This window comes from Melopsittacus undulatus, chromosome 5, assembly GCF_012275295.1.
Source record: "Melopsittacus undulatus isolate bMelUnd1 chromosome 5, bMelUnd1.mat.Z, whole genome shotgun sequence".
Taxonomy (NCBI): Eukaryota; Metazoa; Chordata; class Aves; order Psittaciformes; family Psittaculidae; genus Melopsittacus; species Melopsittacus undulatus.
In genome coordinates, this window is record NC_047531.1 from 32,294,972 (window position 1) to 32,307,034 (window position 12,063).

The 12,063-nt window shown below is 34.0% G+C and overlaps 1 protein-coding gene across 2 annotated transcripts in view; it reads right to left on the minus strand.

The window, feature by feature from the left end:
* The window catches only part of CACNA2D1 (calcium voltage-gated channel auxiliary subunit alpha2delta 1), a 398,283-nt gene that overhangs the window by 48,515 nt on the left and 337,705 nt on the right, over positions 1-12,063 (minus strand). For both annotated transcript variants that reach the window (XM_013128868.3, XM_031048307.2), the window contains exons 13-18: positions 9,752-9,830; positions 8,137-8,186; positions 6,436-6,525; positions 4,056-4,124; positions 2,371-2,445; positions 965-1,039 (exon numbers count right to left, since the gene is read on the minus strand). In XM_013128868.3, coding sequence (XP_012984322.1) covers positions 965-1,039; positions 2,371-2,445; positions 4,056-4,124; positions 6,436-6,525; positions 8,137-8,186; positions 9,752-9,830 — 438 coding nt within the window. The remainder of the gene's footprint in view (positions 1-964; positions 1,040-2,370; positions 2,446-4,055; positions 4,125-6,435; positions 6,526-8,136; positions 8,187-9,751; positions 9,831-12,063) is intronic.

Here is a 12,063-nt window from a genome sequence, read left to right on the forward strand (position 1 = left end):
TCCTAACTTAATGCCTGTAAATAATCCACACAATTTATATTTAATATTAACCTTATGTTTGATATAATGCGTCATTTGATCACTACCAACTCAAGACATAAAATATGCTGAAATTATTTAAAACACAAGCATTTTCAAACAGTCCACTAAAAGAAGACTGTTGGATATGGAGAATCCCTTTGCTAAAACAAAAATTTCTATTTATTTTGAAATATCTCATCAAAGCCTGGAAGGCAAGTTATTTAAGGAGGAGTCACCACAAAGTCAGGACTACAGTTAATTGATATAAAAGCAGACTTAAGTCTTGGGTTTAAATTTTCCTGAAATTTGAGGAAAGTCCTGTCCTAATCATATTTAGATAAATACTTCATCTTTAAGGATGAAAGACTTCCTCAAGTTGACCTACTGAAAGATCTACCACTGTGGGGTGTAGTGCTTGGCTAGATCTATTCCCAACTCTGCAGCTCAGGTTTCAGCTCTGGTAAACAGAAATTAAGCAAATAAATAAATATAAAAATGCAAGTAAAATACATTGAGTTTGCCCCTGATTTCTGTAAGTATGAAAGTTTCAATTTCTGAAATAGAAAGCATCACAAAATAAGCATGTGCACTAGTAAACTCTTCGGCTTGCCTCAAGAGCATCTCATAACACACTAGAAGTTCTTCACAACAATATTACAGCTATCACTAGTTGGCTTTATATTAATATGTATATTAAACCACTTATATAAAAATGTGAAATATACCTATTTTGCATTTTATATATAACCAAATTTAATACAAGCCAATGATGACTCTTGTCCTGATTAAATGGATTTGGATGAAGCCATAAATGCACCACAGATTTTCCTGACTTCCCCACAGCTGAGAATTCTTTACTACTGCTCTCTGGCAGATCTTAGTTTCTGTTATTTCTGACAATGTCCCCTTATTATAGTGAAATAACTTAGAACATTTTTCATACCTTTGGTTGGAGATTTGGATGAAGTAGCACATACCCATTAGGATCAATTGCAAAATAGTATCCATTTGGACAAAGCTGAAAGAAAGAAATGAAGTTTAGCATTATAAGGTTTTAAGTTTTCAAGCAATGGTCACATTGACGAAAACACATTGTCTCAAGCATCATGAACTATATGAGGCACTAATATAGAGAAGATAATTTCTTAATATTTATTCTACTAGAATCAGAAATTTGAAAAATAATTTTGTCTGACAGAACCTCTGGAGGTCACCTTCAGAGTACAACTGCTCACTGAAAGCTGAGCTAACTTCAAAAATATGATCGAGCTTTGAAGCTGGACTAGACTAGACAAGAGTCTTTGAATACTTCCACTGGTGATTCCACAACCTGCTTGTGTTTAATCAATACTTCCACTGGTGATTCCACAACCTGCTTGTGTTTAATTACCCTCACAAAGTTTTTTCTTCCCTATATCCAGTTGGAATTTCCATTGCCACCACTGTGTGGTTTGCCTCTTGTCTGTTCCTATAAATCTTCAAGTAGTGTCAAGGTCCATTTTCTCTATAACTCCCATTAGGTAACCCATTAGGTTTCTTCTCATACACTGTGCAGTCCAGCCCCCTTAGTGGCTCCACAACGGGCTCTGACCAATACCTCAGTCTATTTCTTATGCTGAGGAGATCAAACCTGGAGACATTATTTCTGATGCAGGTGTTCACTGCACAACTGGTCTTCTTTGATGCAACGGCACACTGCTAACTTATGTTCAGCTTGTCCTCCACCATGACACCCAGGCCCTTTCCTGCCTTTTGAGGCAGTCTGTCCCAGCTTGTACTGAGGCATGGGATTATTCCATTCTAAATGCAGGACTCTGCATTTGCCTTCAGACAAATTCACTATGTTCCTTTTCTTCCTCAGGTGTTGTTTTCGACAATACTAGTTGTTTTCTTTGAAATGCCCTGGCTAGATGTTTACATATATAAATCAATCATACTGAATAGGCTACAGAGAGAAATGCATATTAAAGGACTTTTCTATAATAAGCTGTCCTACATAAATGCTAGTATTAGCTGAAATGATTGTGTACTCTAAACCTGTGGTAAAGAACCAAGCACTCAACTGAAAAACAGTGCTTTAAGCTACAGGAAAATAATTATTTGGAATATATCCCCCAACATAAATGTTGCCTTTAGAGATGCATCTTGATGGACAATTCACACACAAACACATATATGGCTGGAGAGAAAACCATGAGAAAATCTACAACAATGGAAAAGAATATCTGAAAAGAATCCTGCTGGTATTTTGACACACATCCAGTCATTGCTGTACAACTAATAAAAGAGCATGAAAAGAAATTAAACATAAATCATGCATAAAGCAAATCACCAAAGCAAGCAACTTACCGTAAATCGGGGTGTCAGTTTTTTTATGTCCTCCAAAGAGACATCAACCCCCATCACTCCAAGAATCAGCTGATTCTGGTGAGATTCCAAAACATTAGACTATGTCTGACATGTTTACAATGCAGAATAACTGCAACAGTCAGTGAATTTTGATATTTCCTTCATCTCTTGTTTGACAGATACATTTCAAAAGTCGTTTGTATGTATCTATTCTAAATGTTTTAAATACTATCCAAGTGATTCAAAATAACATTCAATATATTCAGAATTTATTATAGAATATGCAAATTGTTTATGAAAATGAATATGGATGCTTTTCTGGATGAATAAACAATAAATGTAAGAACAAAACAGGTAAAAGCAAAAGCAATGAATTAATATTGCCAATAATGTAGATACTAAATTACTAGCACCAATATAGAGCCACTATTGCATGCTTAGGTTGGGCAATTAATAAATGAGACCCCACAACAATTGTATTCTTTTGGCTATGGTATAATGATGAATGAAAAAAAAAACCAAAACCAAACAACAAAGCAAAAAACTCAGTGACTCTAGCAATCATTAGCATCTGAAATCAGGGACTCAGGCACTACATTTGCTTCACTTGTAATTTATTTTCCTACTATAGAAAATTAAGTTAGACCTTTATACAGTATCACCTGAATCCCTTCTCCTTATTAAATATATTTAGAATAAGCACTGGAAGATGCATCTTGCAGTCTGTAACCTAAAGTTCAGGTACAGATGTAAGTTAAGCATATTCAAGTTCTTTTGTTTCTCTGTATTAGACCATGGCTGTTCTACTTCTCTGAAAGACATCTTTTGATATTCAGTAGTTTCTCAGTTTGTAACCAGAGTCAGTGAATCCCAAGCATTACTATGTAGATAAGACTATGAAACCTTTTTTGTTGTTGTTTTGTTTCTAAAGGGAAACTAAGAGAACTATTCTGAAAGTAAATAAAAGAAGTGGTAGTGATCAAATTTGTATTTATCCATTCTGAGTCTATGTAGTATCTGAAAAATCACATCAAATACTCTCTTCTCTAGACTTCTGTATATTTTGACTTGGATGAAGATGAGTACCACATTAAATGTACAGTATTGTATTACACACTATAAGTCATATTCTAGGTGTGATTTTTAAAAAAGCAGCATTTTGATTTTGTGAAGAGGACATCAATTGATTCCATATCTGACAGAGACGGGCAATTTTATTGGTCTAATACCTAGATTTTAATCTAAGCACACAGTGCTATTTTTTATTATCATTACAATCAATTAGTTTAAATTCTCTACATCATTGCTGTTTATCCTGACATAGCTTCACCCTGTCACAGCTTCACAGGTTTGTAAATAATTTATCTAGCATTCCTTTCTTGGCAAGGCCTGATTAATATAATGATCTACTTCCCATCTATTGAGCAGTTAACATATTCTCACTGCCACCAGGTCACAGAGATAGATCAAGGAATATCATACCCCGAAACTCAGAATTACAAAAAGAGCAATCTGCGTTTTCTAGTTCCCTATGGGGTAGCTAGAGATGACCCCTTTGCTTCTGAGGTACAAGGCAAGTAAAGTGTAGAAAGCTCTATGGAAATACACATTATTAAAGGAGTTTAGCATTAAATGTAAGTCAAATAACTGATTATTTTTTTTTTGTGCTTTGAGTGAGAGCTTACTATTTTCCCATTTTGTTCCTTTGTTAGATTGAAGACAGGTAGGGTTCCAGTAATCACAAGGCCCAGCTCCTAGGAAATGATCATATAGAGAAGAGAAAAAAAGACTTTTTAGTTAAATAACAAATACTGAACTATAAAAAATTACAACAATCCAGGATTACTGTTTCCAAACACTAGAACAGAGTACTGACATCTTGTTTGTAAAAACATTAAAATACTTCACTGATTTTATGCATAGAAACTTACAGTTTTTTTTGTGTGCATGCATTACTGAGAGTAATAAATTGGGGTTCTACTTCAAAGTAGATGGTGTACAAGAATATAGGATATAATAGTTTAAAAATCCCTACACATGTTTACAGCTATAGTACCCACTGTACTAAAAACTCCAGATAGTAGGGGAAACAAATAAAAGAAAAAAAAAAAGGGGGGGGAAAGTTAAATCAAACTTAAAACCAGCAAATAGGTTAATCCATCAGGGAAAACTACTACTTTTCATATTATCACTACTTTTCAATGGCTTACAATAATGTCCTTCATCAGTTATGCAAAATCATGTAGTCTCTTCAGGTACTGAGTCAAGGAGTTACACTTATTTGGGAAGATAGAAGAAATTTGGTTTTCCTTTATGAACAGTCACAACTCAAGATAATATCCAGAAAAGCATGTTTAGATAGCCAGAAAAATACTGTCTTCCATTCTAAATATAAAGGGAGACTTCTACCTTGTTTTTTCTATGCAAATGTTTGGGGTATATTTAAAATTTCATCCCTTCCCTCCCCCCCCCCCCCCCCCCCAAGATTCTTGCTCCTTCCATATTATTTTATGGAATAAAGCAACCAAATCCTTTTCTCCCTTTGTTTCATTAAGAAAAAAGATAAAATATTTTATTAATCCACTTTAATGAAAGTCATTCTCCATTTGTCCAGTCTAATTCCACATTTTTAAATTTTAAATCATTCTTCATGAACTTAAGTTTGTCTATTAAATGAAAGGGGATGAGGTCAGAGTAATGTTACAAGCAAGGCAAAGAAAAGGAGAAGTGGACTTGTTAAGAGAATAAGAGAAGCAGAAAATGGAGATAAATGAGAAGAAAATATATAACAATATTTTTAGAAGGAGCACTTAAGAGATAGATGACAAAATGGAGGAGTATGTATGGAGGATAATATCCTCTCCCCCTCAAAAAATAATGAGAGGACAATAATCATGAATAAGTTATAATAAAATTATATACACACAAACACACATATAACAGGTGAATGGAGAAAAGCTTGAAGGAAAGACTGAATGAACCCACTAAAGACATAAAGTGACACAGAGAAGTCTGCAGCTACCACAGGTTTTACTTCATTAAAGAGATGTTTCTATTCCAGTTACAAATTTAGCTCTGGCTTTAAAAGAGGATATGTATAGAATATATGAACTTTCATCATAACATCCTTTATGTTTCCAGTAAGTACCTCAACAGTAACCAAGGAAACATGGTTAATGAACTTCTGGCCATTGAAATTCCAAGAAAAACTAGTTCCTCTGAGTCACATTCATGATGTGTTGATAAAAAATGTTCAGTAACTCTGGCTGACAGGAAGAAGCAGATTTTGACATGGCATTAGATGACCATGTGAACTTGGATAAATGCATGATTCCAGATGATAATTTTGTGGTAATTTTTGCGTAGTTAGAATTACTCAAAAGAAGGTTATCTAGAACAACAGATTAGATTGCTGCTAACAATACTTTGCATTTTGTAGTTTCCTTAATATGTTTGTTTTACCAGGCTGAAGTGATAAATTCAGCAGTAAGGAAATAATTTCATATATCTTTTTGTTTATTTCCCCACTATATACATGGGCCAATAAAAAAAAAAAACAATCATTACCTTGAGGAAGCAAGTAATTACAACAACCATAATAGTTTAAAGATCCAAGTTCAAAATCTGTACAACTACCCTGTAACAGTGACAGATTTCATTCTGCCTGGAATACTCTTTTTGAGGGGGGGATGTGAGATTAAAAAGCAAAAACTCCTCACCAGTAACATAGCAAATAACCTGTACTGCAGCAAAGGCACAGCGCTAGAAAACTATTTGATTCCTTTTTCTTTTATTAAGTTGAGGGCAACAATGACCTACACTTAAAGATTTGTGTCTAGGATAAATTGCTTTCCTCTGTTAAAGTTTAAGATGCTTAGGAGGATACTAGGTGTGAGTAACAAGCAGCATGTTAGAAACAGCAGTTCAGGAAATTGTACAGGTGCTTGAAAGGCAAGAATATGGTGCTTGGAACTGTAGGAAATTTAGCCCTCAGGACCGTGGAAAATGAAACAGTTACTGGTCTGCTAAGATTCATACTTTACTAGAGGTAAACACAGATCATACCAGAGCATCCAGATAGACATTTGTCCACTGGACTTGTTTGGCCTTCTCTCCAGCTAAAACCATTGGTCTGCCCAAAACATCCAGATATTCCTGCCAGAAAGTGCAATAAATTCATCAGAAGGCAGTTATTAGAGCTAAGTCCAGAAATAGCATAAAAAATAAACAATAATGACATAAAAGCAATTAAAAGATAAAAAAAATAAAAAGGTTAAAAATTCACCACCAATACAGGAGTAGTATTTAATGACTTCTTTAAAATTGTACTACCCAACAATTCAGTCTTCAGTGTTTTAGTATAGTATTTAATGACTTCTTTAAAATTGTACTACCCAACAATTCAGTCTTCAGTTTTCCAGTATTTACAGACAAGGTAATTCCTCTGTCACAGCTTCAGTTACATGGATCTTGCACATCCATAACCACTGTTCTCTTTCCACAATGTGAGAATTACAACTATTTTTTCACCAAATTAATTGCTAATGACATAATGAAATTACAAGCACACTGCAGAACCTTCAGCCGGTAAGAGAGTGGGCAATGAAGAGTGAGTGGTTTAATGGCTGGTTATGTTAAACTCCTACAGCAATATCTTGCATAACTTCTAATGAAACAAAAAAATCAGAATCATAAAACCTCACAGTCCCTGCTTTCCTTGAGTCTGAGAGTACAGCTAAAGCTGGTGACCTTACGAGATGTCAGACTTGTAGTCTGGTTTGGGAGTGGATGCCATTAAACTTGTTTCAGTCTTCAACCTTCTCTATTTGTCTGATCACATTAGGGATATTTCTTGCCAGACACTATCTGGAAGAGTTTAAAAGAATTAAAGATCTCTTGTAGAAGCCAAAAAGAGGTACTCTCCTGCCAAAAAAAATGTCATGCCTGGCCTTGCAAGGACAAAGAACTGCTGTGGCACTTCCCTGGTTTTATGGACATGTGAATACATGGACTTTCAAACAACTACCCTGTCGGTTTGTATCACATCATATAATGCCCTAGTCCTGTGCCCTTAATTATCTACACGCATGTCTGCTTAAAATGTTCCTGCATCCTTTTTGAATGAAAAAAAGCTCTGTTTCTCCCAGACTGGTTGGATCAGCCCAGGAATCAATCCTGTTGTACCATGTCACTGCTTCTGCCCAGCTGCATTCAGATACTCTAGCAGGGCTGTGCCTTCACAGCCTTCTCCACATAATAACAAGCCAAACAAGTATGGCAGGAGACAGACTACAAATGTCTAGACACATTATAAAAAATTACTAAGTTTATAGAAATTTATAACCAAATTGCTGCTATGTCTTAAGGTCAAAGTGTGACCATGTAAGGCAGGAGGAAAACTGAGTTCAAAGGATAGTACTTGTGCAGGGGCCTGCACAATACACATCACTTCAAATGCTGTTGTGTGTACAAGGTCAGCCTGCTGTAGAGCATGCTAGTGGGGCTAGTATGTATGCAAGCTACTGTGGGCCAGCTAGCCAGGGAAACAGGGATCGGATCTTAATTTGGTTCACTGCAACCACTGAAAAAGAAAATAAATGAGAAAAACATAAGAGAATAATCCCCTCACATGTACAAGAAAGCTTTTTTTTTTTTTCCTGTTCTTAATGTAGTATATACAGAGGCAAACTGCAACAGATTTAAAAAACAGGAGTTACTCTGCTTCTTTGTGTTATAACTGCAACTGGATTTGACCAACATACTTACCTGGGTGTTTATTCTTATGGCTCCGATGGATGGGATTTCATAATAATAACCTAAAATTTTGAACAGAAATAATCCCATCTTACTATAATATATAGTTAGTCTCTTAATTTTCAGTAATTTAATTAATATGGTAATTTCTAATTTAATGTTTATAGAAAATATGGAATAATTTTCCAGTAGATGCCACCACATGTAGCCACATATGGTGGGTCACCACATTGTATAAGCCAAGCTAGTTACTTTTAAGCATTGAGATGTATTTCTTTTGTATGTTTTATTTAAAGCTGAGATAACATGCTGAATTTATACTCCTGAATACCCAGTTACTCTCATGTGCAAGTATATTTAATGGTCATTTTAATACGCTGTGATGACAACATAATAAGATGACAAAGATGACATAGGTGGGTGGTTATATTTTAAACCAGCTGGTCCTCATTTGTTTTAAAACAATGGAGTTCCCATGCACGTAGTATTCAGCAATACAAAGATGTGAGACAAAAAAAACATGCTCAAAAAACCCCTCATTGATTTTCTGTAATTATCTGACAATACAATCTGCTCTTCGTGAAGCTGTAGTATCTTCTGCATAATTTTCCAGCACGTGGAGGGGTTCATGAGGCTACAGTATGTGTGCTGTTCAGACAGGACACACTACATCATTTATTCCTTTACCTCTACCTGTTATTTGTGGTTTATGTTAATTTCATGACTGAGAACTGTATCTTAATCTCCTTTCATACAGTCTAAATTTTCAAGATCCCTTGTAATCTATCCCACCTCTCACCTCTTGCTTCTCACTGGTTTGTAAAGTACTTCCAAATTTTCAGTCAGGCCTGGAAATTGCTCTGTTTAAAATATTGACAATATTGTTTGATAATTTCTCTGTTTTGCATGTATCTTTTATCTCTTGTTCCATAGTTATAGTGTAACGTATTTGAGACACCTCTTCCTCACACTCTTTTTTTAATGTTTCTGATGACATTTTTCATGTAGAAATATTAGGAGAAGACATTTTACTTACTTACTTTCACCTTTCTTACTTTTTTTTTTCTAAGTTAAAATATAGTTCAGGATTAAATTAAAAGCTGTAAGATGCTCTTAGAAGCTGAGAAATCACAAGAAGAATCATTTTGATATTTTCATCAAAAAGGGAAAAAATAAATCATGTCATCTGGTCTCTTGTAAGTTTTGGAAAAAAAAAAAAAAAAACAGAAAGAAATCTAACCAGCCAACAAAACAAACAAAAAAATCCCTTTGTCCAGACCTCTTAATATAAACCAGTTTTGCTTAATTTCTTATCTGTCATCAGTTTCATCTTTTCATAGATGACTATTACAAGATTTCTCAGAACTGAAACATAACATCTTATTATTATGAAAAATACTGTGATTTTTTTCTCACAATATAAAGTTTTAAATAAATAGGAAATAAATTTGCAGGGTTATTTTTTAATATATATTCATCTGCACATTACTTCATTAAACTTATTAAAAAAATACAATAAAGCTAAAAAAGTAATCTGAATAAAAAAATCTGTAGTTTTTAGAGAATGATAAGGATATCACCTATCCAAAGCTCCAGCAAAGAATAGTCTGAAAGAAAAACACAGTACCTTTATTTTCACAGGCCATCCACTGAATAGGTCCTTTGTCATAATTATGTTGACCAACAGAAAATGTGAACACACGTACCTGTGCAAGGTAGAAACCAATGCATATAACTTAATTACATGCCATTAACTAGCTGTGACTCTCCAGTTAATGATACTTTGTTTTTTCATACATTTGAACAGAAAAAGACAACTGAGAAGTTTCCATTTTTTATCATCATAATAGATACACCGTTATTATGATAACTTATGTACTCCTATTAATTGGTCCATGAAGTTGAACTCAAGAAGAATGTTCTTTCATACATCTTTCATACTTCAAAGCTCTTAAATTGGTTACCATCTATGAAACAGTTTGTTTGGTTTTTTTTTTTCCCTTAAGGTGGTAATTATACCTTTTCAGGTTAAGTTAGTTGGTATAATCTATCAATATTAGATGCTTACCAATGAATTAAAATAAACATATACATGGCAGTAGAAATCAAAACAGTTCAAAGCAGGAAATAATTTCAGGAACAAAAAAAAATAAATAAAACTTTCAGATATCACAGAAAAATACTCATTTTGTTCACTTTCAGCATTTTTCATGTAAAATCACTGTTAGTTCAACAAAATTTCATAGAAGGCTAAGCTTCGGATATTTAACTTTAACCTCTTGATATTAAAGCTATGTGTATTATAAGTGTAATTCTGTTTAGACAATGCAACTCCAGTCTATCTCAGCAAGTATGATGAGTAAGTGCTTCAGAAGAATTTACCAAATTCTGTTCAAGTTTTGCACTGAAAACAGGCTTTTTGGTTAAAATTATTTTCCATTAAAATTATTTTATGTGAAAAAAATGAAAATAAAACCTTGTATTGCTGTATAAATATTAAAAATCCCACAATACACAGAAAAAAATACCTATATTATATTTCAGCTTCTGGCTGAATAAATATTTTGCTCCAAAGCTGGGCATTTCTGTGAAAGATGGGATGATAATTTCCCAACAGTTTTAATAAACTCTTCACTGTTATCCTGTCCCTCAGCAGGAAAGTCCAAGGACCAGACTGCTTTTCTGTATCAGGCATCGCTTCCTTTATGGATCTTTAACTTTACCACTTCACTTTACAAACCACAGATCATGACTGAATTCCTTTCTATGGAACATGATGACTATGTTTAAAACAATGCAATTGATTTGCATGCAGCTTATGACTGAGTAATAAGGCAATGTTTTCTTTAAACAACATTCACGATATAAAACTGCAGACTCCTTGTAAACTACTGACCATTTTTCTTTTTTTAATTATTATTTATAGAAACTCTCATCACATTATTTAGCATGTGCAATTACTACCTATACCTTCATTTGTCAAATAAGCAACAAAAATGTACCATAATCAGAGCGCATGTATTAACCAAGAGCTGCAGGAATAGCTCCACATCATCAATCAGCAACTAGCAAATGGTGAAACTTTATTAGTTTTGACCCCTATATGCAAGAAGGGTGAATAAAGCTTTGTGCTACATGTCATTTTTAATTAACAGCATATTTTGGTTCGCTTTATCCATCCAAGCCCTTTTTTTCTACAGTTAAAAGTAGGATTAAAGCAACTACTCTGCTGCACTGAATGCTGATTCAGGTGTTTGATTTTTCTTAAAATACAGAGAAAATCTGAAGTTTTTTTTTAAAAAAAAACCTGAAAAAACTATCCCACACAGTGTTGTTTCACAATAAGGAGTCAAGCCAATTGCACTTCTAGTTACACAGAGTGGTAAGGAATGACTGTATAAGTGGTAAGATTTTGTTCTCATAGTTTATATGGCCAGAGACATTTAAAAAATGCCTTCTATTATCTTGAAAATATCAGTATTCATAGTGTGAACATGACTTCACCTGATCTGCCTACATCTCATGTACTTTTCTAATACTGTATCACATCACAAGTTCAAGTTACATTTGCCATCCCCTGTTCTCAACCTCTTTTGCAAAATGTCAGCTATAGCTCTTCTAATGAATCTTTCTGTTTCTATGTAAATACTATTTATTTTTTCTAAGCTGAATATCACAATATTATTTTCTATTGGTATCTCTCAGTTCACAAGGTCCCTGCCTACTACACTTCTGTTGTTTATTTTGACCTCACCACTGCTAGTGGTGAGTCTAGACTAGTGTGCACTGAACACTTGATTCCAAATTCATTCTTCTCAAAAATTATGGTGCAACAAGAAAACCCCACTGAAAGCCTTTAGTTAGATAGTTGAATGACCTGATATCCCTTTTTGATTAAAAGTAATTAATTAAGTTAAGACAGTCGTGGATTTGCTAGTG